Source organism: Lipomyces oligophaga (genome assembly GCF_038497815.1).
Source record: "Lipomyces oligophaga strain CBS 7107 unplaced genomic scaffold V1516scaffold_4, whole genome shotgun sequence".
In the NCBI taxonomy this organism is placed as follows: domain Eukaryota; kingdom Fungi; phylum Ascomycota; class Lipomycetes; order Lipomycetales; family Lipomycetaceae; genus Lipomyces; species [Lipomyces] oligophaga.
This window is the reverse complement of record NW_027117788.1, coordinates 21,382-48,459: the sequence shown is the minus strand read 5'-3', so window position 1 is coordinate 48,459 and position 27,078 is coordinate 21,382. Positions and strand designations below refer to the sequence as shown.

At 41.4% G+C, this 27,078-nt stretch overlaps 10 protein-coding genes across 10 annotated transcripts; 4 read left to right on the top strand and 6 right to left on the bottom strand.

Annotated features, from left to right (window-relative positions):
- Positions 1-112: 112 nt before the first annotated feature.
- V1516DRAFT_674335 (uncharacterized protein) lies at positions 113-1,639 on the bottom strand. Its single transcript, XM_066922071.1, has 2 exons — positions 1,368-1,639; positions 113-1,152 (listed from the first exon to the last, which is right to left on the bottom strand). The coding sequence occupies exons 1-2, from the start codon at positions 1,549-1,551 to the stop codon at positions 365-367; spliced, it is 972 nt and encodes a 323-aa protein (XP_066777096.1). The 5' UTR covers positions 1,552-1,639; the 3' UTR covers positions 113-364.
- A 774-nt stretch (positions 1,640-2,413) lies between these two features.
- On the top strand, positions 2,414-3,709 carry V1516DRAFT_664023 (uncharacterized protein; the record flags this gene model as incomplete). The annotated part of the gene is made up of 2 exons (XM_066920559.1): positions 2,414-3,389; positions 3,435-3,709. The coding sequence occupies 2 exons, from the start codon at positions 2,414-2,416 to the stop codon at positions 3,707-3,709; spliced, it is 1,251 nt and encodes a 416-aa protein (XP_066777095.1).
- A 782-nt stretch (positions 3,710-4,491) lies between these two features.
- Positions 4,492-6,328, top strand: V1516DRAFT_623898 (chaperonin Cpn60/TCP-1 family; the record flags this gene model as incomplete). Its single annotated transcript, XM_066919640.1, has 4 exons — positions 4,492-4,531; positions 4,587-4,634; positions 4,692-4,777; positions 4,829-6,328. 4 exons carry the CDS (start codon positions 4,492-4,494, stop codon positions 6,326-6,328), a joined length of 1,674 nt encoding a protein of 557 aa, XP_066777094.1.
- Positions 6,329-7,392: 1,064 nt separating this feature from the next.
- On the top strand, positions 7,393-7,993 carry V1516DRAFT_685327 (ATP synthase subunit C-domain-containing protein; the record flags this gene model as incomplete). Its single annotated transcript, XM_066923610.1, has 2 exons — positions 7,393-7,517; positions 7,582-7,993. The coding sequence occupies 2 exons, from the start codon at positions 7,393-7,395 to the stop codon at positions 7,991-7,993; spliced, it is 537 nt and encodes a 178-aa protein (XP_066777093.1).
- A 1,198-nt stretch (positions 7,994-9,191) lies between these two features.
- On the bottom strand, positions 9,192-12,261 carry V1516DRAFT_685326 (S-adenosyl-L-methionine-dependent methyltransferase; the record flags this gene model as incomplete). The annotated part of the gene is made up of 2 exons (XM_066923609.1): positions 9,192-9,626; positions 9,682-12,261. The coding sequence occupies 2 exons, from the start codon at positions 12,259-12,261 to the stop codon at positions 9,192-9,194; spliced, it is 3,015 nt and encodes a 1,004-aa protein (XP_066777092.1).
- Positions 12,262-12,458: 197 nt separating this feature from the next.
- On the top strand, positions 12,459-14,592 carry V1516DRAFT_674323 (WD40-repeat-containing domain protein). Its single transcript, XM_066922070.1, has 7 exons — positions 12,459-12,851; positions 12,940-12,954; positions 13,007-13,107; positions 13,167-13,326; positions 13,380-13,935; positions 13,986-14,249; positions 14,299-14,592. Exons 1-7 carry the CDS (start codon positions 12,698-12,700, stop codon positions 14,330-14,332), a joined length of 1,284 nt encoding a protein of 427 aa, XP_066777091.1. The 5' UTR covers positions 12,459-12,697; the 3' UTR covers positions 14,333-14,592.
- V1516DRAFT_664018 (permease for cytosine/purines, uracil, thiamine, allantoin-domain-containing protein) lies at positions 14,583-16,321 on the bottom strand (the record flags this gene model as incomplete). Its single annotated transcript, XM_066920558.1, has 2 exons — positions 14,583-16,105; positions 16,165-16,321. The coding sequence occupies 2 exons, from the start codon at positions 16,319-16,321 to the stop codon at positions 14,583-14,585; spliced, it is 1,680 nt and encodes a 559-aa protein (XP_066777090.1).
- Positions 16,322-18,203: 1,882 nt separating this feature from the next.
- Positions 18,204-19,308, bottom strand: V1516DRAFT_624597 (uncharacterized protein; the record flags this gene model as incomplete). The annotated part of the gene is made up of 2 exons (XM_066919672.1): positions 18,204-18,889; positions 18,957-19,308. 2 exons carry the CDS (start codon positions 19,306-19,308, stop codon positions 18,204-18,206), a joined length of 1,038 nt encoding a protein of 345 aa, XP_066777089.1.
- A 237-nt stretch (positions 19,309-19,545) lies between these two features.
- On the bottom strand, positions 19,546-21,200 carry V1516DRAFT_312260 (glycoside hydrolase). Its single transcript, XM_066918887.1, has 2 exons — positions 20,247-21,200; positions 19,546-20,198 (listed from the first exon to the last, which is right to left on the bottom strand). The coding sequence occupies exons 1-2, from the start codon at positions 21,118-21,120 to the stop codon at positions 19,963-19,965; spliced, it is 1,110 nt and encodes a 369-aa protein (XP_066777088.1). The 5' UTR covers positions 21,121-21,200; the 3' UTR covers positions 19,546-19,962.
- Positions 21,201-23,740: 2,540 nt separating this feature from the next.
- Positions 23,741-25,084, bottom strand: V1516DRAFT_624528 (sodium bile acid symporter family-domain-containing protein; the record flags this gene model as incomplete). The annotated part of the gene is made up of 4 exons (XM_066919666.1): positions 23,741-24,397; positions 24,453-24,539; positions 24,599-24,741; positions 24,787-25,084. 4 exons carry the CDS (start codon positions 25,082-25,084, stop codon positions 23,741-23,743), a joined length of 1,185 nt encoding a protein of 394 aa, XP_066777087.1.
- Between the last annotated feature and the right edge of the window lie 1,994 nt (positions 25,085-27,078).

Below are 27,078 nucleotides of genomic sequence, written 5' to 3'. Positions count from 1 at the left end.
CACTCGAATCATCTGTGATAAATAAATATGATTATGGCGCCTCTCCAGTAGGCTACAGCTACTACTACGATCACGCATCGATATGAAACATAGTTCATGATATCATAATATCCTGAAATACAGTGTAGTATACTAAGTGGAATACAAACCAATCTATTAACCTTAAACAATCTGGCATAACATTTTATACGAAACGACACTATGTTTCTCATATCCATCCGACCTTGGCACCACGTACAACCCGGTTCACAGCAAGTGATGTTAGTTATATATACAATTCAACTCCGAATACTAATGATACCGTACACCCAACGGCCATTAGCTATCGATCAGCTATCTGTCATCGATAGATCATCCAACTCTCTTATAACGACATCGACTCATTAAAATAGATAACTGCAAATACCAAAAACGCAGCACCACCAGCAAACGTAATTGTGCGCATGGAGATCTTTGCTGCAAGAAGCTTGCCGCCAACAACAGCAGCCAGCGTGCAAAGGCCATGGCCAACAATAGCTCCAATAATCACAAACCAGTAATCCTGTCCGGCAGCCATTGCGATCGTCGCAATCTGAGATCGGTCACCCCATTCACCTAAGAAAGTCATCACAAACGTTTGAATCCAGACTGGCGACAGGAATAGCGAAAAGAGGTTGAACAGACCAGCAAATCTCTTCTTGGAATGCAAGCGGTCCCCTCCGGCCTCAAGAGCAGCAGCGGTCTTTTCGATATCAGAAGCTTCGAGCTCTTCTTCGACTTCGTGCATCTCGTCCTCAATACCTGCTTGCTTATCCATGCTGTACCCCTCACGAAGGAGCTTGACGCCGAAAATGACGAATAATATAGCAGCCAGCAGCGAGGTGTACTTTTTGGGAATGAGTTGTGGAACGGCATGGCCAAGCACAGCAGACAGAATAGTCATGATAACAAGCGCGGCTAATGCGGCCGAAAAGACGGTCATACGCGAATGCTTCATAGCCATGAGCGCAGCAATAAGGAAGGTCTTGTCGCCAATCTCTGAGAAAATAATCATCGTGAATGACATCGTGAACGACTTGTAAAGCGCCATGACGCTCTCCGCCGAGGTGCCGAATGCAGACGCAACAGCTGGCGAGACCGACTTAATAGCACGTTCCATATCCTCCTCAGTTCCTATGACAAAATGTAAGTACTAAAATAGAGCAGAGAAAGAACTGCGATGTTCCTCAGCAAAAACAGGAGGAAGGAGATTCAATAGGGAGAAAGAGGAAGGCCGGACAGCAAGACACCGTGGACAAAAAAAAGACAGCGCAGGGCCAATGGATGCTTTTAATATAGACACAATTGTAGACAGAGGATGAGTAAAGAGGCAGTTTATAAGCACGTACCAGTAGATTGTCCGCCATCGAGGGCTACTGGCGAGCGAGCTAGCGGGGAACCTGTGGAGGAGTCCGCAGAGAGCAAACCAATGTCCTCCGTCTGGTCCTGAGCGGCAGCAGCAGCCGACGTGACAAATAGTGCCAGAACGAGAAGAAACAAAAACGAGATAGCTGGTCTCCGTGAATATACCATTATGTGCGATTAATTTCGACGCGATCGAGCGTAATCAGAGCAAAGAAGGAGCAAATTAGGATTCAAAATTAACCGCGCAGAAACTAATCATTGCTTGCGCAGCTGCCGCGATTTTCCAAATTATATTTCGATGGAAAAGCCGGCGGGGCACACGTGCTGCTTCGTTGTAATTTTGTTGTGTTTATGCCGTATCTAGAGCATGATACGGTCATAGGCGTCCAACCACAGACGGCTCAGCTGTGGCTTTCTTGTGGCGGTGTACTGCACGCGTGCTTTCTGAGCACTACGAGTGGTTGATCAACAGTCGGCTTTGACGAAATCTGTGAACCGGGCGCCGGCCGCAATTAAACGCAGAAACAACTGAATCCGATCCGATCTGATTGGATCTAAATGATATGCCTGAATTGTCATTGCATGTCTAGCTACGCTCTTCAGCTTCGGCCTTGTTGACCTCGTCGTTCAGAACCCAGCTTGGCACCGCAGCTGTTTGTTGTCTGGAAGTGGCATCAGACCCTCAAATTACCCCTCCTGTAATATCTACTCTTGTACCACTCTACCCCTCCTCCCCCCTCAGGCGTTACGCCGTTTCTTCTGACCCCGTTGATTACAGGCTGGGAGATATCACATGATTCAATGATCCCTGACGCTGGATTGGGAATTGGGATTGGAATAAGCAAAATAATTCCGAGACCAGATTCGTGTTGTCAATGTATGGCTATGGGGTAGTGCTACCTATGGATATGGATTACAAAGACCAAATTGGATAAGAATTGCATTGTTTTTTGGTTTATTTTTATTTTATTGTGCTGTGCTGCGATTGTTTTGTTGCGTTTTTGTATTCCTTTGTTGGATAGACCTGTCCATGGAGCCAAGCCAAGATCATTTCATCATCAGTCCTACATCGTATGGTGGGCGAGGATGCTTTGCTTCTCGTCCACTGGCCAGCGACTATCTCGTTCATTGTGTTGAAAATCCCTTCTCATCTGTTGTCTTTCGCGAATTCCGCAAAGAAGTCTGTGCGTTTTGTTTTGAGTATGATCTTGGTCGGGCCATGAAAATTCGACTGCAGTATTCGAATCTCAATCCACAAAACTCAAGCAAACCGAATCAAGCTACCTCGCCGTCTGCCCCGGGAGGACTATGGTTTTGTTCGGAAGAATGCAAAAATGACTGGCTTATATATGAAGATGGACCTCAAAATGATCTTCTTTCCGTTCTCGACTCGATCGATCATGCTACTGCTCGTGCACGTAGATCTATGCAATCTGGCAAAGGTCCAGCAGCGACCTCTGATATCTACGATGCCGATTTTGTTCCACCCGACTTCGTTCTCGAATCTACTTCTGAATGCCAACTTGAAGTTAACAAAATTTGGAGAGATATTGAAACAAAGATCTCTCCCGACTCTCCAATCAGACTCAACCCTATTCGGAATCCAATGTGGCAGCTCCGTATTCTTGCCTTAGAAGACGTTGAACATGATACAGCTCGACTTGTTGCTACTGCTTTAGTTAAGCTCGCTCGAGAGCAGGTAGCTCTTCAGTGCGGTCAAAATGTTAAGGCAGATAATTCATGGGTCAAATTTCTCAATTTGGAATCTCATGAACTCGACCTATTAGTGCGCGTCCCCGACTTGCTCGAGTCCCATATTCGGGTCTACCTGGCCTTAAAAATTATCATGCCTTCACAGTATCAGCGATACGTAACATCGGACAATTTTCGCGCTGTAGTTTCGAAGGAGGCAGCAAATGCATTTGGAATCTGGCAACTACCATTATCTCAAGAAAGTGAGTGTCTTGGTTCGTCTATTTTTCCTTCAGCCTCATATTTCAATCATAGTAAGTACCTCTATTTATGTTTACAACTTCTGTTGACATATTCAGGCTGCTCGCCAAATATTGTGAAGCTTCGAAAAGGCAGACAAATGCATTTTAGAACGACTAGGCCCATAAAGCCCGGAGAAGAACTCTGTATAAGCTACGGCATGATCCTGGAACAGCCGATCGAAGTACGTCAGCAACTGTTGAAAACAAATTGGTATTTTGTATGCGGTTGTAATCGATGTTCGGAGGAATTGTCTTCTGATTCGTCCACAGATACGGTGTCTGACGACAACCTTGAATCTAAGGACAAGTTAGAGTGTGTGGCAGTGACGTAGTTTGCCTGAAAGTGTATATTAACTTTGTACAATATTAATTTGGTTCGTATTGGAATATTTTTTGAGCATCACTACGTACAGCTCAACCGTGAGCAATTGATTAATTTTGTCCCATTTTGTCCCTGATTAGTCAAGGTCTGCAAACATGTATATTCAATTTCACCACGCTTGCAAATATATACATGACTTTTTGAGCTGATCTGCATAATACCGTTTTTAATATTTTCAATATTTTTTTGTTAATAACCAAAAACAGCTGAGAAATAAGCTTGAAAGGCTGGAGAGACCAGCAATATGAGTTGAAATCCTTGTAAGTTGCTCTCTTGCCGTGCCTAGACTAAGCTGCGTATATATAGCAATCCTCACAACCCTGTGACAGGTTTACGTATCTCCTCTGCGGATCGATTGCAATTGTAAACTATTTTCTAGTTCTCTGCACTTTCTAGTAGGTAAACTATTCCAGCAAATCTTGAAGCTACAATAAGTTCTTCCGGTCTAGTCCCCTCAAACTTACAAAGCTTTTATGTCATCGCTACATTTTTTGCTTATCTCATCCACCACTATTATGTTCGACATGCCTTTTCCAAACTAACCTTCTACATACACCTTGCCTCGATTTATCACACAAACACCTTATTTCATACACGCGACAGAGCCAGAAGAAAAAAGAACATTGAACGCGTTCATTGTACAGCGCTCACTTATCAAAATCTCACAAAGCCAGCACGAATAGGCAAAAGTGAAACTGAAAAGAGTTAAATCAGCAGAGGAATATTACAAGGATGTCGCAGGTTTATGGAGCTGCACGGTCAGATACCTTATGTATGTTTGTTTTGCATTAAATTCTAGTAGATCATACTAACAAAGATTTTCACAGTTTTACAAGGAAAAAAGCAGAGCGGTGATGATATTCGCGATCAAAATGGTATGATATAGAAATAGAAATATGATAACGGAAATTTTGAATTCTAATAGATCATAGTTCTCGCAACTCAGGCAATTGCAAATGTCGTTAAATCGTCACTTGGTCCCGTAGGTCTGGACAAGATGCTTGTGGATGATATTGGCGTATGTATTTCAGATTTTGGCTTAGATTATTTGATCTAGCTGACAATTCAGGATGTCACTGTGACAAATGATGGCGCAACTATTTTGAGTCTTTTGGATGTCGAACACCCGGCTGGCAAAATCCTTGTGGACCTCGCTCAGCAACAGGATCGTGAAGTAGGCGATGGTACGACTTCAGTGGTTATTATTGCTTCGGAACTTTTACGTCGCGCCAATGATCTCGTCAAAAATAAAATTCATCCTACCACCATTATTACTGGATATAGACTTGCCCTACGAGAAGCGATCAAATATCTCACTGATGTCATGAGCGTCAAAGTAGATGCTCTGGGAAAGGACGTATTGATTAGCGTTGCAAAGACAAGCATGTCCAGCAAAATTATCGGCAGTGATTCAGAGTTCTTCTCAAATATGGTCGTCGATGCCATGTTAGCTGTCAAGTCAACAAACGGTCGAGGAGAAATCAAATATCCAGTCAAGGCAGTTAATATCCTCAAAGCTCATGGCAAATCAAGCACCGAGTCGGCTTTGATTAAAGGTTATGCATTGAATTGCACAATTGCTAGTCAAGCCATGAAAAGTAATATTCAAGGAGCCAAAATTGCTTGTCTTGACATCAATCTGCAAAAAGCCCGGATGCCTCTTGGAGTTAATATTACTATCGATGATCCTGAAGAGCTTGAGTTGATCCGAAAAAAAGAATCTACCATTGTCCTTGAACGGGTGAGCAAGATTATTACAGCTGGAGCCAATGTGGTCTTGACTACAAAGGGCATTGATGATCTATGTCTAAAGTCATTTATTGAAGCTGGGGTGATGGCTGTTCGCCGTTGTAAGCGGGAGGATCTACGACGCATCGCACATGCAACTGGTGCCACGTTGGTCAACAGTTTGTCTAATTTAGAAGGTGAAGAGGTGTTTGAGCCTTCTTTCCTTGGGTCCGCTGAGCAAGTTAGCCAAGAAAAAATTTCAGATGATGAATGCATAATCATCAGAGGTACGAAAGCTTACTCGTCAAGCTCAATCATTCTTCGAGGACCAAATGAGTTTTCACTTGATGAGATGGAACGTTCAATTCATGATTCTCTCTCAGTTGTTAAACGAACTCTTGAAAGTGGAAGTGTAGTTCCAGGAGGAGGAGCAGTCGAGACTGCTTTGAGCATATATCTCGAAAATTTCGCTACTACTCTGGGAAGTCGCGAGCAGCTTGCGATTGCTGAGTTTGCTTCTGCGCTACTTGTAATTCCTAAGACGCTTGCTGTTAATGCCGCCAAAGATTCTTCGGATCTGGTTGCAAAACTGCGGTCATATCATGCAGCCTGTCAGAGTGCGCCTTCGAGCGACCTGAAGAAAAAGAGCTACAAAAACTATGGACTTGATCTCTGGAAGGGTAAAGTGACGGACGAAATGAAGGCCGGTGTGCTGGAGCCTAGCATGAGCAAGGTGCGCTCGCTTAAGAGCGCCTTGGAGGCCTGCATAGCTATTCTGCGAATCGATACTATGATCACAGTAGATCCAGAACCAGAACCTCAAGATCCGCACGGTCACTAGACTGTAGAGGATGCGGCGAAGTACTAACACATAAAAAACACTGCTTATGTATATAAAGTAGCTATTGTCAAAAGTAGCATTTAATAAACTGATGTTCACTACGAGTTGAGATTACGTAATTGCCATTCTCTAGTTGGCAATGTTGCACAAGCACAGTACATGGTTAAGTATAGTTGTTGCCGGCGGGCGTTGGCCGCGATAACAGTTCAGAGCAGCCAATCAGACCTGAATTGCGTCGACCGGCCCGAACAAGGCTAAGCTGTATGTGGCTCAGTGCGAAACTCTATTCTGATTGTTTGGGTGATAATACACTTTTCTGTTGCTTCCTTCTTAGGTTAGCGCAAACCTTCTCGTCCAGCAGCGACTGATAACCAGATTCCTTAGGGCCCGAACCCTGAGCCCATTCCCTGCGGAGGACGGCCATGCTGGAGTCTTCCTGCTCTGCCTTTGCTTGTCTGTCCCGTCCAAGTCTTGCTGCTGTCTCGCCCTCTTTCCACTGGCTTTTTTCTTCACGAAACTCCAACCACCGTCTCTCTTTCTCCATTTCTCGTCTTCGTTCATAGTCTGAGATATTAAAATGGGTGCTCCAGCTGTTATCGGATCTATCGCTCTGCTCGGCGCGTTCGTCGTCGGAGGCTGTACGTGTTTTCCCCTCTGGTTTGTCTTTCTGGTCCATGTTGTCCATCGTTATCTCGCACCATCGGCTTGATTTTTGCATCCTCAGAATTTTATCTTGTGCTACTGTGTTGTGTTATCTGGACTGGCTCATGTGGATGAATATTTCCGGTTTCAATGGCGATTTTAATTTTGTTATTTGTCTGTGATTTAAAACGATCTTCGTCTTCCAACTCGCGCATGTTTGCCTGGTAGAGTTCTGTTCACTTTCAGTCTTACGATGTCGCCGGCTGCAGCCCCCCGGCTGCAGTAATCACGCACAGTCCATTTGCGAAATTTGAAAAATGATAGAGGCCAGATCTTTCTACAATGGTTTCAATTCGATTAGGATAGCAATGTTATGGACTGGGTCGACATTTTGAATCAGTAGCTAACTGTGATCTTTAGATATGCTCTTCACCGGCTCTGGTGAGGACTTCAATGTCGGAAAGTTCCTTACCCAGACTTCTCCTTACACCTGGGCTTCCCTTGGAATCTCTCTTTGCATTGGTCTTTCGGTTGTTGGAGCTGCTTGGTATGTCTCGGTTTTTGGATATTTCTACCATTTTTATTTGGCTTATCGCTGACCAATTGTCCAGGGGTATCTTCGTCACCGGTACTTCTATTCTCGGTGGTGGTGTTAAGGCGCCTAGAATTCGTACCAAGAACTTGATTTCCATCATTTTCTGCGAAGTTGTTGCTATCTATGGTGTTATTATGTCGATTGTTTTCTCAGCCAAGCTTGCTGCCGTCGTAGGACCCGATTTGCTTACTCCTCAGAACTACTACACTGGTTACGCTCTTTTCTGGGGTGGACTTACCGTCGGTCTCTGCAACTTCGTCTGCGGTATTGCTGTTGGTGTTACTGGTTCGACTGCTGCCATCGCTGATGCTGCTGACCCTACTCTTTTCGTCAAGATTCTTGTCATTGAGATTTTCGGCTCCGTCCTTGGTCTTTTCGGTCTTATTGTTGGTCTGCTCATGACCGGTAAGGCTGATGAGTTCCAGTAAATGCATACGCTACTTTCTCAGGTCGGTTCTTCCCTCTGTATTTATACAGTCTGAAGTCGAGAATAGAAGGTTGGACGAGTTTTTAGCATGTATTTATTTGAGACAACTTTTTTTTTTCTTTAATTATCTAGAAGGGAATTTAGGGGGACTCGGATGAAAGCATGGCGGTGGTTTCTTTACTTACCAGTGAGAGGAGAAAGCATTTTATTAATTATTTCAAATGAGTATTGAACAGATCACATTTTGAGCTTACATTTTAAGTGGGTTGGCATATTTCTCAAGAATATGGTGACTTACTGTTTTATTTTATTTTACTATTCATTTCATTCATGTCTCTACGTTCCCTTCTTTCATTTCTTATAATTTCTTTTTACTTTTTTTTTTTGGCAAAGAAGCTGGGTGTTTTCTATCTCTTCTATATTTTGTTTTGTAAGTCATATATTGGGTTGAGGGGCGAAATAAGTTGTGGGTTTTCTATAGACGAAAATAAGTATCAATAATCCGTATTGTAACTGCCATTGTATTTCTATGCTACAGTCAATTGTTTCATTGTGTTAAATTGTTATGAGCATCCATGAGTATTTATAATTTCACTATTGTAATTGCGATAATATTTGTATTCCATCTACCTGTTGTGGGCAAATTTGAAGTTTGAGGCTCTTTGAAATAGCTAAGATCTTATTCCGATGAATCTAAACAGCCTCTTTGTGAGGTAGTCAGAATAAAGTCAAAGCTATTTCTTGAACTGAAATGTATCAGATATTTGCCGTTAATGAACGCCTGCTAGTAATGTCGACTAGTTTAGTCTCATGAGACAATTAAATTGCATAAACTTGCATGTTACAAAGATTGCCTTGAATCCAAAACTTCTACTTTCGTTCACGCTTTAGAGAAGAACCAGGACTTTTTTATCTTTCATTCATCGTTATGCCAGTCAACAGACTACGTTAGAGAACTTAGGGACTCGTTATTCTGCCGCAAAGGTAGTAGCAATTTTTTCCAATAGATATTATATCTCATATCTCATACAATTAAATTGAATTAATAAACTTAGTACCTGGTAAGTAGAGTATTATTAAGAAAATTACCTCTACTGTAGACTATCGTCATAGATTTTTCAATTCTCTCAAACTGAAGGGAAATTCTATTCTATGAATTGGATACTCAAGATTTAATATCTGCAAATATTACGATCTCTTCAGTTCACTAGTTCGTCTGCCAAACGCAGAAGATAAAACTTTTTGATTTCCTCAGGCACCTCCTCTCCTTGAAATGCCTGCCTAATTTTTGCAATCGCAATGCGCGAGTTCTCGTAGACTTTCAAATCTCGGTTCCCATAAACATCTCTGCCTGTTGCATAAACCGACGATGATAAATCTTTGAAAAAAGTATTAATCGAGATACTCGCGGTCAAAGGGTTAGTTGCATGAAGCCACATCGACGGCAAAAATAAAATATCACCCGGAGCCATGGTCCCTTCAAACGGTGTCACCCCAGCAACTTCAGTTGCAAATATATCTCGAATAGTCGATGAAGACGCTCCGGCCGGAAACGATAATTTTGTAATATCAGACGGAGCATAGACTCGGATTCTTTTAGTTCCACTAATCTGAACTAAAAAGTTCGCCATAACCTATTTCCACATTAATTTCCACATTTTAAGCGTTCGTCTTTATATAATCACTTACATCGTAATGGAGCCACATCCCCACTTGCGGGCTGGAAATCCGGAATGGCGACGAGAACTCTTTTCCCTGAAGAAATTCTTGCAATTCTACGGGATGTTTGAAGTCCTCCGCCAGTGTCGGGAAATCCTCCTTGAAAATAGCTGGCACTCCGGCAGGCTTAGATGCAGAGAGCGATCTCAGATAATACCGAGCTGAACCGTGTGAAGGTAAAAAAACTTCGTCAATAAACCTTTCAAAAGGCATAGTTATATATCGAAAGTTTTTCTTTTGGAAGTTCATGGCTTTTGCCTCGCTAGTATGTACGACAACTTCACGGTCTCCTCCAACCGATGACTTCAAGTACTCAGGTGTCCATTTAAGAACACAGTCACCAATATCAGCATTTTTAATAATTACTGGTAACCCTGCTTGGTAAATATTCTCCCAGTCTTGAATAGAGTGCAGTAAGCCTGCAAAGACTTGTCTAATTTTGGAGACTTTTGACATGTCATTTCCATTCTCGACAGAGCTATCTATAACGTGGTCTACCACATTATCTGCACAAAATTTTGACTGCTCAATAACTTTCCAAACCTTACTTTCCCTCGCATTGAAAACGGTCACTCGGTTCCAATACGCTCCAAAAGAAAAGCACACCGCACCTCCACCTGAAATAACAATCTCTCCTTCAGTTGAAACCAACATATTAAATCCCACAAGCATTGGGAATCCCTCCCTTTCGGTACTGCATGCAACAGCTGAGCTAGACCAGTGTAAAGTATTCACTAATACTATCGATTTTTCAACTTGTAGTAGCCCTTCCGAAACAACTCCACCGACGAGTACAATTTTGTCTTCAAAAGGCATCAAAGATGCTCCTGCTCGATTGAAAATATTTGTTGAAATAGGCTCAAGAACAATGCTATGACCTGATATCATCCAGCGATATGACCTCTGATAGATATGACCTTGTAAACTGAATCCACCACCAAGAATGCCAAACGATCCTGTCCAACAAAAACTGGGAGAAAAACAGGCTCCTAATTCAACATTAGATGACAAACATATCCATTCATTAATCGATGCATCGTACAATATCCATTCAGAAACACTCTCCCCACTTGGATAAAAGCCACCGAATACAATGACTTTGCCGGAACTGATTGTAGCACATACGTGCCTATGTCTTGCAAAGGGCATTGCGGCAGCCTTTTGCCACTGTTTCGAATCGAGATTTAAAATCCAGGTATCAGATAAAACGGCAGTTGGCGAATTTCTACCTCCACACATCAAGAATTTGGAGGAAGAAAGATTCGCCATGGCGGCACACATTCTTGCCGAAGGTGTGGGATAATCTTGTACTTCAAACAATTCATCTTCATATGCAGTGATACAACTTGTAGATAGCCGTGTACAGCTGCCCAATCCACCAAATGATATAATAGTATTATCCAGAGTAGCTGCCGCAGCCCACTTACGTTGCACCCGGCTCGTCCCGTGGCTTACCTTTGTCCAGGCAATCTGCGACTCGTGACTATTTCGTAAATTCACCCTCTCCTCATCAATATTCTCTGTAGATGTAGATGCTACCAAAAATACATAATGCTGACAGAACAAATAAAATTCCTCCCATTCGTCAAAAGGTTCTATAGAGCTTATTCTTTTCTTGGTTTCTAGAGAAACATCGTCTACCCAGACCTCTAGTAAATCGCGGGACACTGCCGAGTTCCAACCTAAATCAAGAAATCTTAATTTCTGAGCATGAAGTGTTGGATAATGATAAATTGACTTTATTGGGGTGTTTAATCGATTAAAATGATTGATCATTGTGCTAGCAAATGGATGCGCGGGTCCTGCGGGAATGATCTGCTCCAGCAATGCAAACGAAGCACCACCATTTGTCGCCGTTGATGCCCATTTGATGACTGAGTCTGCTGCACTAGTATCCATATATGTCAAAGAAACTTCAGCAATAAATAAGAAATCGCAATTCTCATCAAGTAGATTTAATTGTTTCAACGACGTCTCCAACGCACTGATATTCGATAAATCGCACCTGATCGCATAATAGGACGATGAGGAAAGAGCTATAGAATCGATCTGAGCTCCAAGCTTGTGAGAACCGATCACTGCCGATAAAACACTCGAAGAATCAACAGTATTGACTTTCAGAGTTATCAGATCTGGATAATCAACATCGACAAATACCGTCGACGAGCGACTCGTAGAACGCTTAGCCAAATATTGGAATGGCAACGGATCATATCCACATCCAAGATTCACAATAACCTTTCGTTGAACTGAATTAGACTCAAGAAACTGTTTGACTATAGTATGGACAGCTTCCATGCGGATCCAATAGCCATGATTGATCAACGGGGATCTTCTCTGAGGTTTCTGAACAAAATGCCGAAAAAAATGATTTCCCTCGTAAGGAAAGTCCGAATCAGCGGGTGGAATTGCCGGTTGAGGATAATATAACCTTTCCGTTGAGCGCTTCGAAACAATTGACGAGTTATTAGTTTCCTGAATTGCTCTATCGCTATTCTGCTTTGGATTTCGTTTAGTCCTGTTTGCCTGCGCTTTATTATCAGTGGCCATTCCGTAAAAGCACTAGTATTTCACTATGTTATTATTCCTGTAAACACGCAGTACTGACTATAGACCGTAAAATCATTATAGCTTCCTGCAAAGGCATTTTCTCAAAGTTAACCATATTTTTGTTAATATTTTGTTAACGGCTCCAAACTCACGTGTCAGTAACCACGTGATCTCACATGCTGGTGATCCGACTCCGCTAATTCACCCCATAATAAATAGAACATCGTTCGGGAGGTCTGTATCGTAATTTGGATCTGCAGGCACCGTCGCTGCAATAGGCAAAGGGAGGATGGATCTGGCAATAGTATCTACATCTATAATATTTCGCTCACTCATTTGATTTGCAGATTTAAGCACGTTTTGATTATTTTGCAGGTCTCTTAATTCTATTTGTTTAATATCAGACTTACTGGTTTTGTCGACGTCGACCATAGGCATGGAGTCCTCTATTGAAAGTCCGCAACCCGGGCCCAGTGACGATTCTTTGAACTTTGTCAACTTCAACCAAGACTATAGCTGTATTTCTGTGGGAACGAAGCATGGATACAAAATATATAACTGCGATCCGTTTGGCAAGTGCTTATATAAAGGTATTTACAAAATTTTATTTTCTTAGGCGCGATTTGCTCTTGGTTCGACGCCAGTGCTCGTTTGATCGGTAGGCTAACATTCCTCTAGCGGACGGTGCAATAGGTTTGTGTTATATATTTAAACACAGTAATTTTGAGTCTAAGACATCATATAGCTGTGGTAGAAATGTTATTTTCCACTTCCTTAGTTGCTTTAGTCGGCATTGGGGATCAGCCGTCTCTCTCTCCGAGGCGATTGCACGTAACTAACACAAAGGTATATCGATCTAGTTATCTAAGCAGCTTTAGAATACATCCGACTAATATTGAACATAGCGACAAACAACCATTTGTGAGCTCACCTTTCCAACCTCTGTGCTAGCAGTAAAACTGAATCGGCGGCGGCTGATCGTTGTATTGGAAGATCAAATTTACGTGTACGACATCAGTAACATGAAGCTACTACATACCATTGATACGTCCCCGAATCCTACAGGTACTATTAACCAAATCTACCACAGTCATGTTCTTTCTGCTTACGCTCTCTAGCTATCTGTGCTCTGTCTTCGTCTTCCGAAAACTGCTATATTGCATATCCTTCTCCTGCGGGCTCTCTTGGAACAGGCTCTCCAAACTCCTATCAACAGCCTCCGTTGTCTCCGCTGCAACAAGGTACCGGAGATGTTTTAATATTTGATGCGCTTGCGATGCAGACAGTCAACGTTATTGAGGCACATAAGTCGCCATTATCTTGCGTGGCCTTAAATAATGAAGGCACTCTGATTGCTACTGCATCTGACAAAGGCACAATTGTTCGCATATTTTCTGTTCCTGCAGGTGCTAAGTTATTTCAATTTAGAAGAGGATCATATCCATCTAAGATCTATTCGTTAACGTTCAGCATGAATTCGGCATTATTGTGCGTGAGCTCTGCGACTGATACTATTCACATATTCAAACTGTCAGATATACCTGCCAGTGAGATTCCCATTATTGAGGAAGAGCGGAGGAAGAGCTTTTCCTCTGAGTCTGAATCTCCTCCCGGTATGAATGGTGGGATTTTCGATGCAATGATGGACGGTAAAACAAGAAACGGAGCGGTTCGGTAAGAGAGCATAATGACCGATATATTCTGATCTTCAGCTTACCAAATAGATATCTAATTCGGCGGTCATCACAAACACTAGGGCGCAGTATGGCTGGTCGAGTAGGAGGTTATCTTCCTACAGCCGTTACCGAAATGTGGGAACCGCAAAGGGATTTTGCATACATAAAACTACCACATCGAGGGCTTAAAAGTGTTGTTGCTATAAGTCCGACAGCTCCTCATGTTCTTGTAGTTACTTCAGATGGAGATTTCTATCTTTACTCAATTGATATGGAACGTGGAGGGGAATGTATCATGCTAAAGCAGTACTCGTGAGTTTTCTTGTATCTTGTGATGCTTTCTGCTTGCTAATTACACTAGGTTACTTGACAATGGAGAAGATTCATATCAATGATAAGTTCCGTCATGACTCGAAGATAACTCTAAGGAATGAAGCAGTAAATATCTTTTTCGTAATTTTTCAAGTAATCAGATTACGCCCTTGCATTTCGAATGTGGGTCAAGTCTTCAATGCATCACTTTATTTCAATGGAGTTTGTTTTGTAATGCGATTTATCTAATTGAGTTATCTTTCTACCCATTATAAAGTCACGAATCATATTAAAAACTTGTGCTAGATGGTATAATTCAAATCTAACCAACATTTACTTCTTCTCAGTGCTATCATAGTCTTCCTCGTATTGAACTGGGATAGGTTCATCGTCTTCTTGCACTGGCAGTTCATCCATCTGGATGCCTCTCTCGAAATATGTTTCTTCCTGTGGAAAAAATTTGCACAAAAAGTAATACGATAGACTGGATATGAACAAGCCATACCAAAACCCAACTTTATATAGTTTTGCAATCCCCTGATTTGCGGAAGTGAATCCTGAAACCACAGGGATGAATCCTGGAAGCAGAGGCACCCAAGCAATTGTGAAGGCAACAAATGCACGCCAGTTGTAGCCTTTGTAGTACCGGTAAGGACCATGAAAATTATATAGCTCGGGCACATTTATTTTCTTTTTATGGACAAAGAAATAATCCGTCACTAGGATACCGTAGATCGGACATAGCCAAATAGAATATCCGCCCATAAAATTTAAGAAACCCGAAGCGGAGGAGAGAATATTCCAGGGTGTCATAGCCCAACTGCCGATGAATGCAGTAATAAATTGGCCACGGCGAATGTTAATATATCTCGGAAATAGACAATTCATATCATTTGCAGCTGCAAGTGAGTTTGCCGCAATATTAAGTCCCAGCTGCGAAGAATAAAACGACAAGGCGCAGAAAAATGCTGCTGCCCTGCCACCATGCGAAGTCCAATTGTTGATGACTTCCAGTGGATCCCACAAAATCGTGCCAAATAGTATTTGAGACCCTTGTGCAACGAAAACACCAATAACTGTAATCAAGACGCCAGTTGCAGGAATTGCAAGAGCACTACTAAAAGTATCGCTTGGACGTCGAGCATATCGAGCGTAATCCGGTGCATTTACCATTAACGTAGTACCGGAGCCAACATTCGAATTGAGTCCGGCAACAAAAGTCCAGCCAAGTGTTGAACCGGAAATAGTACTGCCAGCCGCTGTAAGTGGTTTACCAGTCTTATGAACCTCAGCAACGACCCAGCCAAGAATCGCAAAAGAAACAATAGGTGTCGTAATAGATTTGACCAGAAACAGCCATTTCAGTCTTTGGACGCCTACATAATGAAATGGCATGCATGTCAAAAAGTAAATCACATATGCAATCATAAATTGGGTCGTGATGTTTTGCTTTACCGGGATATGGTTCTCGACATTATGAAATGATGGCCAGATAGCGTAGAGCATAGACTGAACGCACTCAGCTCCGGTATATACCTGAATAGCGTACCAAAATGTACCGACCACCATGCGCATACAAATAAAGAGATAGCTAAGATAATATCCAAAGCATGACCGGCTGTGGATGGAAAATGGAATATGAAATTCTGCACCAACCATACCATTGATGACAATAAAGATTCCTTGAAAAATGTTCGCAATAGCAATGCAGGCAAGTGAAAGTCTCCAGGACATGCCTACTTCCATCAATGAGGCAGCATTACGGAACCCAGAAACAGACAGATTATCTGAGACCCAGAAAAGTGCGTAATGACGCATTTTCCAAGTTCGTTCTTCGGGGGGTACAGGGTCGAGATCTGAAACGATATGTTAACTAAGATACAGCGTATGAGCAAGTAGCTGATAAGTAATGTACCATGATTGCTCCGACGTCCATCAGAAGCGGAGTCCAGCTCGACGAATTTTTTGAACTTTTGCCAGGAGGTAAGTTTCTTTGGGGAGATGCCACTCAAGTCCTCTACGCTGCCCTCAGCATAGTCAACATTGACATTGTAGGCTTCTTTCGACTCCATGATATTTTGAGCAGAGCAAGAGTTTGAATGACTGATGCAGATAAGAAAGCAATTTCAACTGAGCGGATATTCAAGGTATTGAGATTTATAATAGTTGTCGTGCATAGCACCATATATGTATGTTCAGGATTCAGCAAATGTCAGACAAATGCGAACGGAGTGTTCGTTTTTAATAGCCCTAAGGTGGCTCATACCTCCACGGCGTCGGGCATCTGCGACTGTGCCTTATCTCAAGTTTTGCGTAAAAGCAGCAGGAGACTGATTTGGCAGGAGTGCCAAATGCCGAGATTGACAGAAGACGCGGAGATTAGAGTAGGCCGGAGGACCTCAACCAGATACTGACATGCATCGGGCGCTCATCTCATCCCTGGAGTTGTGGATCTAGCAGAAACAAAGGCTAGTCGATGATTTGCAAAACTACTCCATCTGAGATAAGAAAAGCAGCTTCTAGAGTTGCATTGATTAAATACTACACAAAATGTGAACTTGAACAACCAGATGCCAAATAACTGCGCCGCTCGGTATTCCCTAGCTAGCTGAGCTACTTGAAACTAAGACACTGACCTTCTGTGGCTATCTCTTATCGTTATCGCATAGTCCAGGTAGGTAAATATATTGCGCAAAGAGTCAAAATGTATCTGTCAATCACCTCGTATTAAAGACATAGGTCAATGCCGGACCTGAGCAGCCGGCTTGCTAGTTTACCCGCTCAAGGGTTTTATTGAATTACATTGTCCTTGTAGGTCTAATTGTACCGTAGATTATTGCCTAGAAACGATTCGCACTAGTGATCTTCGTTGCGCCACCTTCTCTTGGCCTCAATTGTCCGCAAAGCCTAATTCAAACTATCAAGGCGACCGGAGCTCAGTATGTTAAAGGGTATCGTTCGCACAAGTTGAAAATGGAAAGTCCCGGGACAGCCCGAACGACGAGTACTTGTTTTTTGAGTGCCATGTTTCAAAGGTATTTTTCCTATAATCCTTGGATTATTTAATCTCACTATCAAAACTTGTCCGCAAAATAGTGAATAATTATCGATAGCAAATAGTATTACTTGATTATCGGGTTTGGGCTAGTAGTGTTCCAAAAATTTAACAACTATATACTATGCATTGAATCTACAAATATGAGGTTCCAATCTGAAATAAACAGGTCTGGTTCGAGTGTGCGTGATGTCTCTACATACATGCCACCACGAGTATGAGCACTTTCCGATGGGCTGGTTTGAGTTATGTCAACGGCAGCTAAATTGAATCACTGACGTATCAATTGCGGTTCAAGGACCATCAGTGAGATCCGAAAATCTAACTAAGTCGTAAGGTTTAACTCACTCATAGAGTGACCGGCATTAGGGCCTGTACTATCAATTCTCTAGCTAATTGACTAACTACTCTCTCAGCCAGGTTCTCTCAAGCTGACTATAGACTTGGCTACATGATACCCCTGAGCCAATAAAAGCTGTTTCTTGACATCTTCGTTGCCATAACACCAAGAGCCTCTATTTTTGTCATCCTACCTGGCCCATTTAGTAAAAATGTATGCAAAACTTTTGTTTGTCTCGTTGGATAATGCTGCAAAAGAAGTATACTGAATCTCCTTTAGATAATTTGAATCCCGTTCAGGAGGCAGAATAACTAAATGCAAGCACATCTTCGTAGTAGCATCTGAATCTTGGTGCTTTGCGGCAGTTTTGTGGTTCCACTTCAAAAGTAGCAAACCTGGCGAAAATACTGGGCTGTAAGGAAACTTCAACACTATAAACGAAATTCTCTTTCAGCTCTTGTAGAGTGCTCTAGGTTTTTCAGAAACTGTCATATTTCTCAGAACTCCAAGTGCTGAACCTTGACATTCATGAAATTATTTATTCTTAACTTTTTCACTATCATGGACTACTTTTGCTTCTGCTCACTCTTTCAAACTCTTCCTGTAAATGATGCCAAACTTTTTCTCTAATTCCTTCCTCTCTCAGCTGGCGAAGCACATGCTGTACTGCCGCACCACCGCCTTCATTATAAGCGTCGACTGCATATACACCGCCTCCAGATTTTCCCTCTGTTCCAATACATATTTCAAGACCATCAGGTAGTTGAACTCCAGACTCACAAGGATTGTTTGATCCTTCCTTAGGAGGATACATTGAACTAGTTGACAGATACACATGTCTCTCACCGCTATCTTCTATGGGCATTTGATCCATATTAATAAACAAAGGAAGAACTATTAATATAGCTTTCATAACATTTCCAATTACACCCTTCATCGTTCTAACCAAAGGTGTCTTCACGTGCCCTGGATAGTCATGGATAAAACTGATATTTGGAGCCTGGATAGCTATTTGTTCCAAAGTCAATGTTACCATTGAAGCAACATGACCACGAGCTCTCCATGGCGTAGCACGGTTGCCTGGGATATCTTCCGCCCAAATTGGGCCTTCTTTTGTGCCTGCCAGGACGGTAACGACTCGGCGTAGTGAAGGAGCTGCTTGAAGTAGAGGGAGTAGGTTTGTAGTGAAGCGCATTCGAGAGTAGTAGGATAAAGCCTGGAACAAGCTGAATCCCTCAGATGTTACTGTGTGCTTTGTCAGTCCCAAGAATATAATCAGATTTAAGGCAGCTCGACTGTCTTTGTTACATACCACTAGTTATATCTAAAGTACCCTGGCTTTGGAACAACAGATTGATGTATCTTTCTCTGATCTTGATTTCAGCGCAAACATCGTCTACTGTAGAGAGTAAACTGACATCTCCATAAATGAAATGATATTCACCTCCCGAATTAATCTCGGCCAGCTCCGTTAGAATAAGTTCAGCTGCATCCCGTGAGCGACCGACGATGTATATCCGAGGTTGGCTGGTGTATTTGACAAAGTCAATCAGACTAATCCTTCCGATTCCGCTGGTAGCACCTACAAATACTGCAATCGGCGTTGCGGAAATCGAGCTTTTCACAAGCTGGTTGGAATCTCTAACATCTGATATAGAAACCATTTTTATTGGCCGACCCTCAGCTCACAATGTTTTGGTTTCACATATAATCTGTCAAACAACATTTCACACCAAGAGTCGGTATAGTACATATTTATATATCACTAAAGAGTTGGCAGACTTGGATCGGAGGTCGATAACCGAGCATTTCCGAATCTTGGAAATGCCGCATTGATCAGTCTGATCTATCCAAATCTTTCTCCGTATTATTACTATACTTTATCGCGCTCTCGGTGTTGCCGTAACAACTGTCGCCGAACAAATTTTATAGGGTATCGAGTTCCCGATTTTAAAGTTCGCGCACTGCTTTGCATGGAAGGGATAGACGCAAATCTGATAAAAGTTATCTTGTCATGACCTCAATTATTTAGTGTCCTCAATTCCAGATTGGCAATGTCCGAAAGAATCTCGATACCAATTCCTGATCTATCCATAAGATATTAAGGTTCCAAGATCATGTCACTTTTCTCAAATCTCTTTCAACATTTATAAAATCATTAGTTGAGAACTTTCTTCACACCTGCTCTGCAAAGAAATCGTGTAATATATTGTAATTGTTTGAGCTTTAGAATATAAATTTCACATTTCTATATCAAATCGCGAATAAAATACTGCTTTCTCTCTGAATTTTTTAAAAGATAGTCATTAGACTATTGTCTATACAACAGCAATGGCGGCAACTAGAGCATCCAAACCACAGTTTTGGGTACCAGCATTTACAGTTCCAGCATCTGGGGGACCTGACCAATCCTCCCCAAACGTATTGTTATTGGTAAATCGAGCATTGTCCCATACAGCATCTGCGTTAGTCAAAATGAAATCTTTGATGCTGCTCTTCGCAGAATCGCCAATTCCAGAATTATATAGGTAGTGCAAATTGCGCATAAAGACACCTGAAAGTTTAGAATCTCATTAGAGACGTACATCAATATTTTACTCACCCTTGAACATAATAGCGTTCGAGTCGCAGGAATCCTCACAAGGTTCGTGCAAAATACCATCAGTAGCAAGATTAGTAATTGCTGCAGTCGCAATCGATTCGGCATATGGAAAAACCTCCGTACCATTAGCGCCCGCGGTTACAAACTCAGTAATGGCACCAAGGATGGTACCTTGGTTGTAGGTCCAGGTCGTCTGACCATTATTCGTACAGTTAGTATCGGAGTTTATCGTGAGACCATCATTGATTAAGTTATCGCTATTAATCAAGCCGCTATCTCTGAACCAAGCCCATTGCGTGGCAGCTATGTCATAGTAATATGACTGTTCAGTATCATTGGAAGCACGATTAGCCAAACTAGAAGCAACAAAAAGATAAAGCTCGTTCGCGATAGCATTTTTGTAAGTTTTTGTCTTCTCCCAGTAAACACCACCGCCACAAACATCGTCTACTCCGCTATGGATATCCTCAAAGATGGACTGCGCCATTGTAAGAAATTCCTCAGTACCAGTGACATCGTAAGCATGAATTAAAGCCATGGCCCACCAGCCTTCATCATCATAAGCATCATTAATGAAGTTTTCATGATAACTTTGCGCGTTTGTGTAAGTATTTGCAAACACAGCAGGAAGTCCTAGGTTATCTGCATCTGAAGCGTTAAGCTTGGCAAAATCAGCAAGCGTGGTGATGCAATTGGCAGCGTTCCACCAGCCAATGGTGGAGTAGCGACCGGTTGTCTCATTGTAGTAGGTTTGAAGTGTGTCGATTGCAGCGATTGCGTCTGTCGTATAGTTGAAAGTATCTGCAGACACGGCAGAAACTATTATAGCAAACAGACAAGCTAGTTTATATAAGTAACAATACATTTTGGACATAGTTTCAAGCTTAAATTAGGCCGAATTTCTAAATTGAATCGTTCAAAGAATTGAGGAATTCATACGCCTTATTAGTAGGAAGTCTCAATCCTACGCAGATTGGAAACGCAGGTTCACATCATGGCCTGAGTCTAGTTACTGAATACGTAAGCGAAGCTTATCATAACTGACGTCTGTCAAACTGGAAGCTAAATTGCTTTCCAGTTTTCACATCAAACGAATATTCAATCGTGATTGTGACGTGATTCAGAAATGCAAATTCAGGGTTGCCTCTCAAGGAGATCCAATATGAGTTTGGATGTAATTGTAAGAGCTCAAAGATGCCAAAGTTGTAGGAGCCAGATATAGCAGAAACAACTAAAGTTGAAAAGTTCATTAATATAAGATAAGTTGTTATACCATGACGATCCGATCGTCGTATCCATAGCTACGACCAATCTATGCTTTAAGTTCGCCAAAAGTGCTAAATAGAGCATTCATCCCAGCTTGCTAGATTCTCCGATGTTGACTAACTGACTCTAATTTGACTACTTGAGCAAGATCACAGAAACGCACAAACTCAAGATTCTCTTAAAAGATATTATTCTGTTCCGGGAGAATATTCCTCGACTGGAAATCATGTAATTGCAAAAAAAAAGTAACAAGCAAAATATCTGCAAGAGATTCAGAAAATCCTGTTCTGGAAACGTCACAGCTCGTTCACAAAAACTTTGATTTTCAATCCAATCAGCGATTGATAACTTAAAACAGCCCGACAAGACATTACTGTCAGTATATTCAATCTAACATGAGCAAATCAGATAGAATACAATTAGGAAAACTCTGATATAGTAATATTAGCTTGAGCATCGCAGATTTAAGCGCTCGTCCACGTGAATTTGTATCCTGAAATCAACCTATGCGCCCTCTAAATAAGCAAAATTATTGTCCCAATCTTTCGTGATTTAATATGAATTTGAATAGAATCTAATAGAGAATGCTGCGGGTTAATCTCCAAAATTAGTGGCTGATGTAATTTGTCTTCACATCAACTAACTGGAGGGTTATCTATAGATTCAAAAAACGCTCAGAGAGTGCGCGTCTAAAAAGCTAATTATAGCGGATAAAAGCCTTCAAGTACAGTTGAAATCATCAAAAATCATAAGACTTGGAATACCAAAAAATAGTAATCCCCTAAACGAAATCATGCAAAAAAATACGTTTCCAGGTGTGGATAGGCCATTAAATAGAAGCACAGTTTCATATTGTTTTCAACTAAGCTCGTGATCCAAATTTAATTCGCAGAAACGCAAGAGTAATATGGCAAGCTTCAGCTGTTATTGTTCTGATGTCGTGAGCGGACTTCATGATTCTTACAATAATTTTCCTTCTAACTTCGAACTATATTTCAATTATTACTGACAACTGGAATCACCCTAAGCTATCACTGGACCGCCAAAGATCAACTACCTAAGAAATCGCTCTTTCCAGTAAATGACATCCTCCGCAATCATAAGCAATTGAGCTAACTGGAATGGGAAAAGTATATTTTTGTCCGCCGCGTAAGGCTACAATAGAAAAGCTTACACAGCTGTAACGAGAGTAATTGGCTGCAGGGTCTTTGCGAGTCAATTCGTAACATCAGAGAAGGGATGAGAAGAAGACCAGAGGATTTGAAAAAAGAAGAGAGGAGTGGATTATGCGAATGATTTAGATTAGTTGAAAGCAGAGCAGATTGTTCAAGTTGTTTAATAGTGCACTCGAGCCTTTGAAACAAAATTAGAAGGCAGATACTGTAATATTTGGAACTTGTGGAATATTATATTCGTAAGATTTCTCGATCCTCGATAAGCACCTGGATACGCAATCATGTAAACTATCCATTTTTCTCCTGAATTTTAAAAAGAATTCACCTTTCTGTTACTCAATTTTGATCACTGACACGTGGTAGCCAATTTGTACCTAAAGAACCCCTATATTCTTAGTACCATGCAGTTGAGAAAGAGACTACGTCGGCTGATTTTTGAGACCACAAAATAGCAAAATATAATTTCCAGAAACTACCTGACCAGAAATCCATGATGTGCTTACTAAAGCCATCTAACATGCGTAGACTTGGGGAAGAAGCGTTGAGTTCGAACGACCAGGGAATCCATTTATAACTGAAAATCGGACTCGTATGCACAGATTTGGATTTGGAAAAGCCGAGTCTCTCTTTAGTTGTTTTCTGACTCCTTCAACAGCAATAGAATTGGGATGAATCAGGAAACATTACCCTAAACTCTCAAGCTGTGAACTTTAAATTGCCATCTACATCATGGCAGTCATCAAACTCGCTTGAGTTGATAGAGCACTTTAGCCCTTCGAACGCTTATCAAGATAGCTTAGTAAGAAGAAGCAAAAAGCACGGGAAAATTGTTAGTAGTAGACTGTTTGAAGATAGTTATCGAGATCATTTATTTCTTTATATCTTGGTAGGCACCCATAATTGAGAACCTTGTCGGAAAACCACTCACCCATGAAATAACCAGCTCGAACATTATTGCCTTAATTGCAGCATCCTGTATTACAGTAATGGCGATAATAGCAAACACTTCTACGAATACCTAAAAACTGGTTTGAGTTACGTACTGGCTCTGACTCAATCCTTCCAACGAGCTTTCGTTGCCAAAAACTTGACGACATATACTAGGCCAAGTAGTATGGGAACCTCAACCAAAGGACCTACTGTGGACGCTAGAGCTTGATTACTATTTGCACCAAACGTTGCTACAGAGACAGCAATGGCAAGTTCGAAATTGTTACTGGCTGCCGTGAAGCTTTGAGTGACCGCCAACTTGTAGCCAAATCGAAGTCTGTAGGTAATAAGAAGAGTGACGAAGAAGACAACAATAAAATAAACTATTAGTGGGGCGGCAACTCTGAGGACTGATACAATTTGATGTACCACCTGGTGGCCTTGGGATGCGAACATCACAAGAATTGTGAAGAGAAGTCCAACAAGCGACCACGGGCCAACCCATTTCAGAAAAACATGATCGTACCAGTGAGGACTCACAATCTTTTGCAGGGAGATGCGGGTGATAACAGCGGATGCTAGAGGGATGCCAAGGAAAACCGCAACACTTTTGGCAGTGGCAGAATAAGACAGTCCGACTTGATTATCTGAATGACTGATCACCTTGAGAAAGAGAATCGTCAAGGGTGCAAAAAGAATCATCTGAAGAAGTGAATTAATTGCAACAAGAATAGCACAGTATTCGCTGTCACCTCCAGCAAGACCAGTCCAGATAAGTACCTAACATCAAGAGAAATTAGCTCAGCTTAGCAGGATACGGAGGTATGCGAATTACCATAGCAATACATCTGGCCAATCCAACGAGAATCAGCCCCTCCCGAAGTTCTGGTTGGTCCGGTAAAAAGGCCCACGCGAGAGCGAGCTACAATGCTCAATATCAGCGAGGATTCTTGAAAAAAATCGAAGACTTGTAGATCTCACCATCAAGAACGGAGAAATAATCCAATTTACAAATATACTGAATCCTATCTGAATCCATATTCTTCGCTCTCGAAAGGCAAGATGTAGAGATTCGTATCGCACTTTGCAAAGAATAGGATACATCATAACCAGGAGACCGATCGCTTAAAAATTAGTCAAATTTAGTGTTGTAATTTGCGAGCAAGTACCTATTGGAACAGAAACACCAACAAAATTTCCTCTCTGAAGGGCGGGTCCCGTACTTTTCACAAAATTACCGAGAATGATTCCAATAGCCATCGCAAGAAGAATCCATAGAGCCAAAAAACGATCTAGCCAACCTAGACTCTTGAATGCTGACTGTTTGGCAATTGCGTCGGCTTCTTCATTCCTTTGCTTCTCAACATCGCCGATCACTGGACAGGTTGAACGATGATTTAATGACGTATTGAGAATTTCCGATCCCGCATCTGCAGCCAAACGTATCTGAGGTTTTATAGCAGTCATATATCGAATTTTCAGTTCGACGGTGTCAGATACTGGAAAAGTTTTAGATGCTTCACACCTGAAAAGTTCAAGCAATCAGAAGTTATTGACAAAATATTCAGGACTGCAGATTTTCCTTCGGAAAGTGCCTGTGAGCTATTCCAGATCATTTAGTAACACATCCTGAGGGCCAATCACAGCAGATAAATGACAGTTTATTAATACTAATGATCTATAAGCAGACCAAGGTAAACTGGCAATACGGTAGTAAGATTATGTATAGCCGGTGAAGATCGCTTTCAATCTGAATTTCGGCCAATCATAGTTCAGAAGTGACACGCACAAAAATCGAGTGATTTGTTAACCATTACTATGTATATACATAATACTCTGTGAACGTCTTCTTAGAGTAGTATTGGAAATAACAATTTAGAATAATCTAGTTCTGGAAATCTCTATGATTAAGCCAATAATGAGAAGACAATAGTTAAACTCCCGCAGCAGTACCTCCATTGTTCTATTATATCAGGTTTTCGCCACAACTCACGTAGAGCCCCACGTTAAGCGCAACTGAGCATGGGACTACGTTATTGCCCGACCGTCTACAAGACTGGATTGAAGTGCCAACAAGTCCCGCACAACCAAAATAGTAGCCAGAGCTGGAATAAATTACGGAACATGTTATAAAACTGAAACTATAGGGTTTGAGGGCTAAAATCTAGACGTCAAATTACTGAACTAGAGGCGGTTGAAAGAATTAGCGTAAAGATGATCTTGCATACTCGTAGTATGCGCTTACTTCAAAGCAATTTAATTTAGATTGTCGATGCTGACATTTATATCCTAATTTCATCGCTATTAAATAAAATGGACCATAGTTGACAAATTTTTGGAGGTCGCTTAAATAGACATATATTATAATCCAGAAATTGTTTCAAAGAATGGCTCAACGAATTGAATACAGTCAGTGGTCCCTAACCTAAATCAGAAGGGATTTTCGAATTTCTAACAAACACATCTCGGTGCATTAATTGACAGTAGATATAAATGTTTGTTAAATGCTATTTTTTCAGTGAGAGCTCTTGCTTAGAGATTGTCGATTAAAGTATAGCTCATTCAGATTTAGTCATACAAATCCACAACTTGTAGTTGCTATTGTTAAAGCAAGACTTTGCGAAATTGGAATGAATCTAACACTCCACTTCAACAACCGATTCTACGAGCATTCCAGCTGAAAGTCTTGTATATCTTAGGTTATACATTTTTTTACTCGCGTCGATGAGCCGCTTAGAATGTTGGAACAGTATGGAACCTCTCCGATGCGACTAGGGGAAAATAGATTACGTCTGGAAGCAATACGCCTTTCAGAGGCACTAATTTTCAAAGGCAATTTGTCCCTCCATCTGCAGTGGTATCTTGTAAACAATCGTCCCAATGAAAATTTTGTGCTCAAGCTCTGCCGCTTTTGATCTGAAGTATTCTGCCTAGGAGGAGCCATAGAAAACAAATTTGCATTTCTAACTGACCAACATAGACGTTCCTAATGCACATCATGAGCATCGAAATCAATATCAATACTGACCGTCTCGGATTTCAATCCTACTCTCAGAAACAAACGCGACTAATCTAAAATATCGAGCAGTATCTGAAGACAGTACAAAATTACAATTCGATCGATAAATTCAGAATCACTGGATTGATTGGGTAACAGTGGGATGAAGAATTTATTGAATATTAAGTTGATTTGATTAGGTTGAATTGCTTGGTTAACGGATACATGAATGGATAGTGTATGGACAATTAAAACTATTCAGGGGTAGTATGTAGGTCGTGAGATGAAACAGGGAAATTAAAATATAGATGAAATAACTGATTTGGATCATATCATAAATAAAAATAAAACTGAAGGCGATTAACTGTCTGGTGCGGTAAAAATGATTATAAGGTGGAATTACACTATCCCCTGACGCATAATATTAGTTTGCTCTGCCTGTCGTTGAATGAGGGAACTGCTT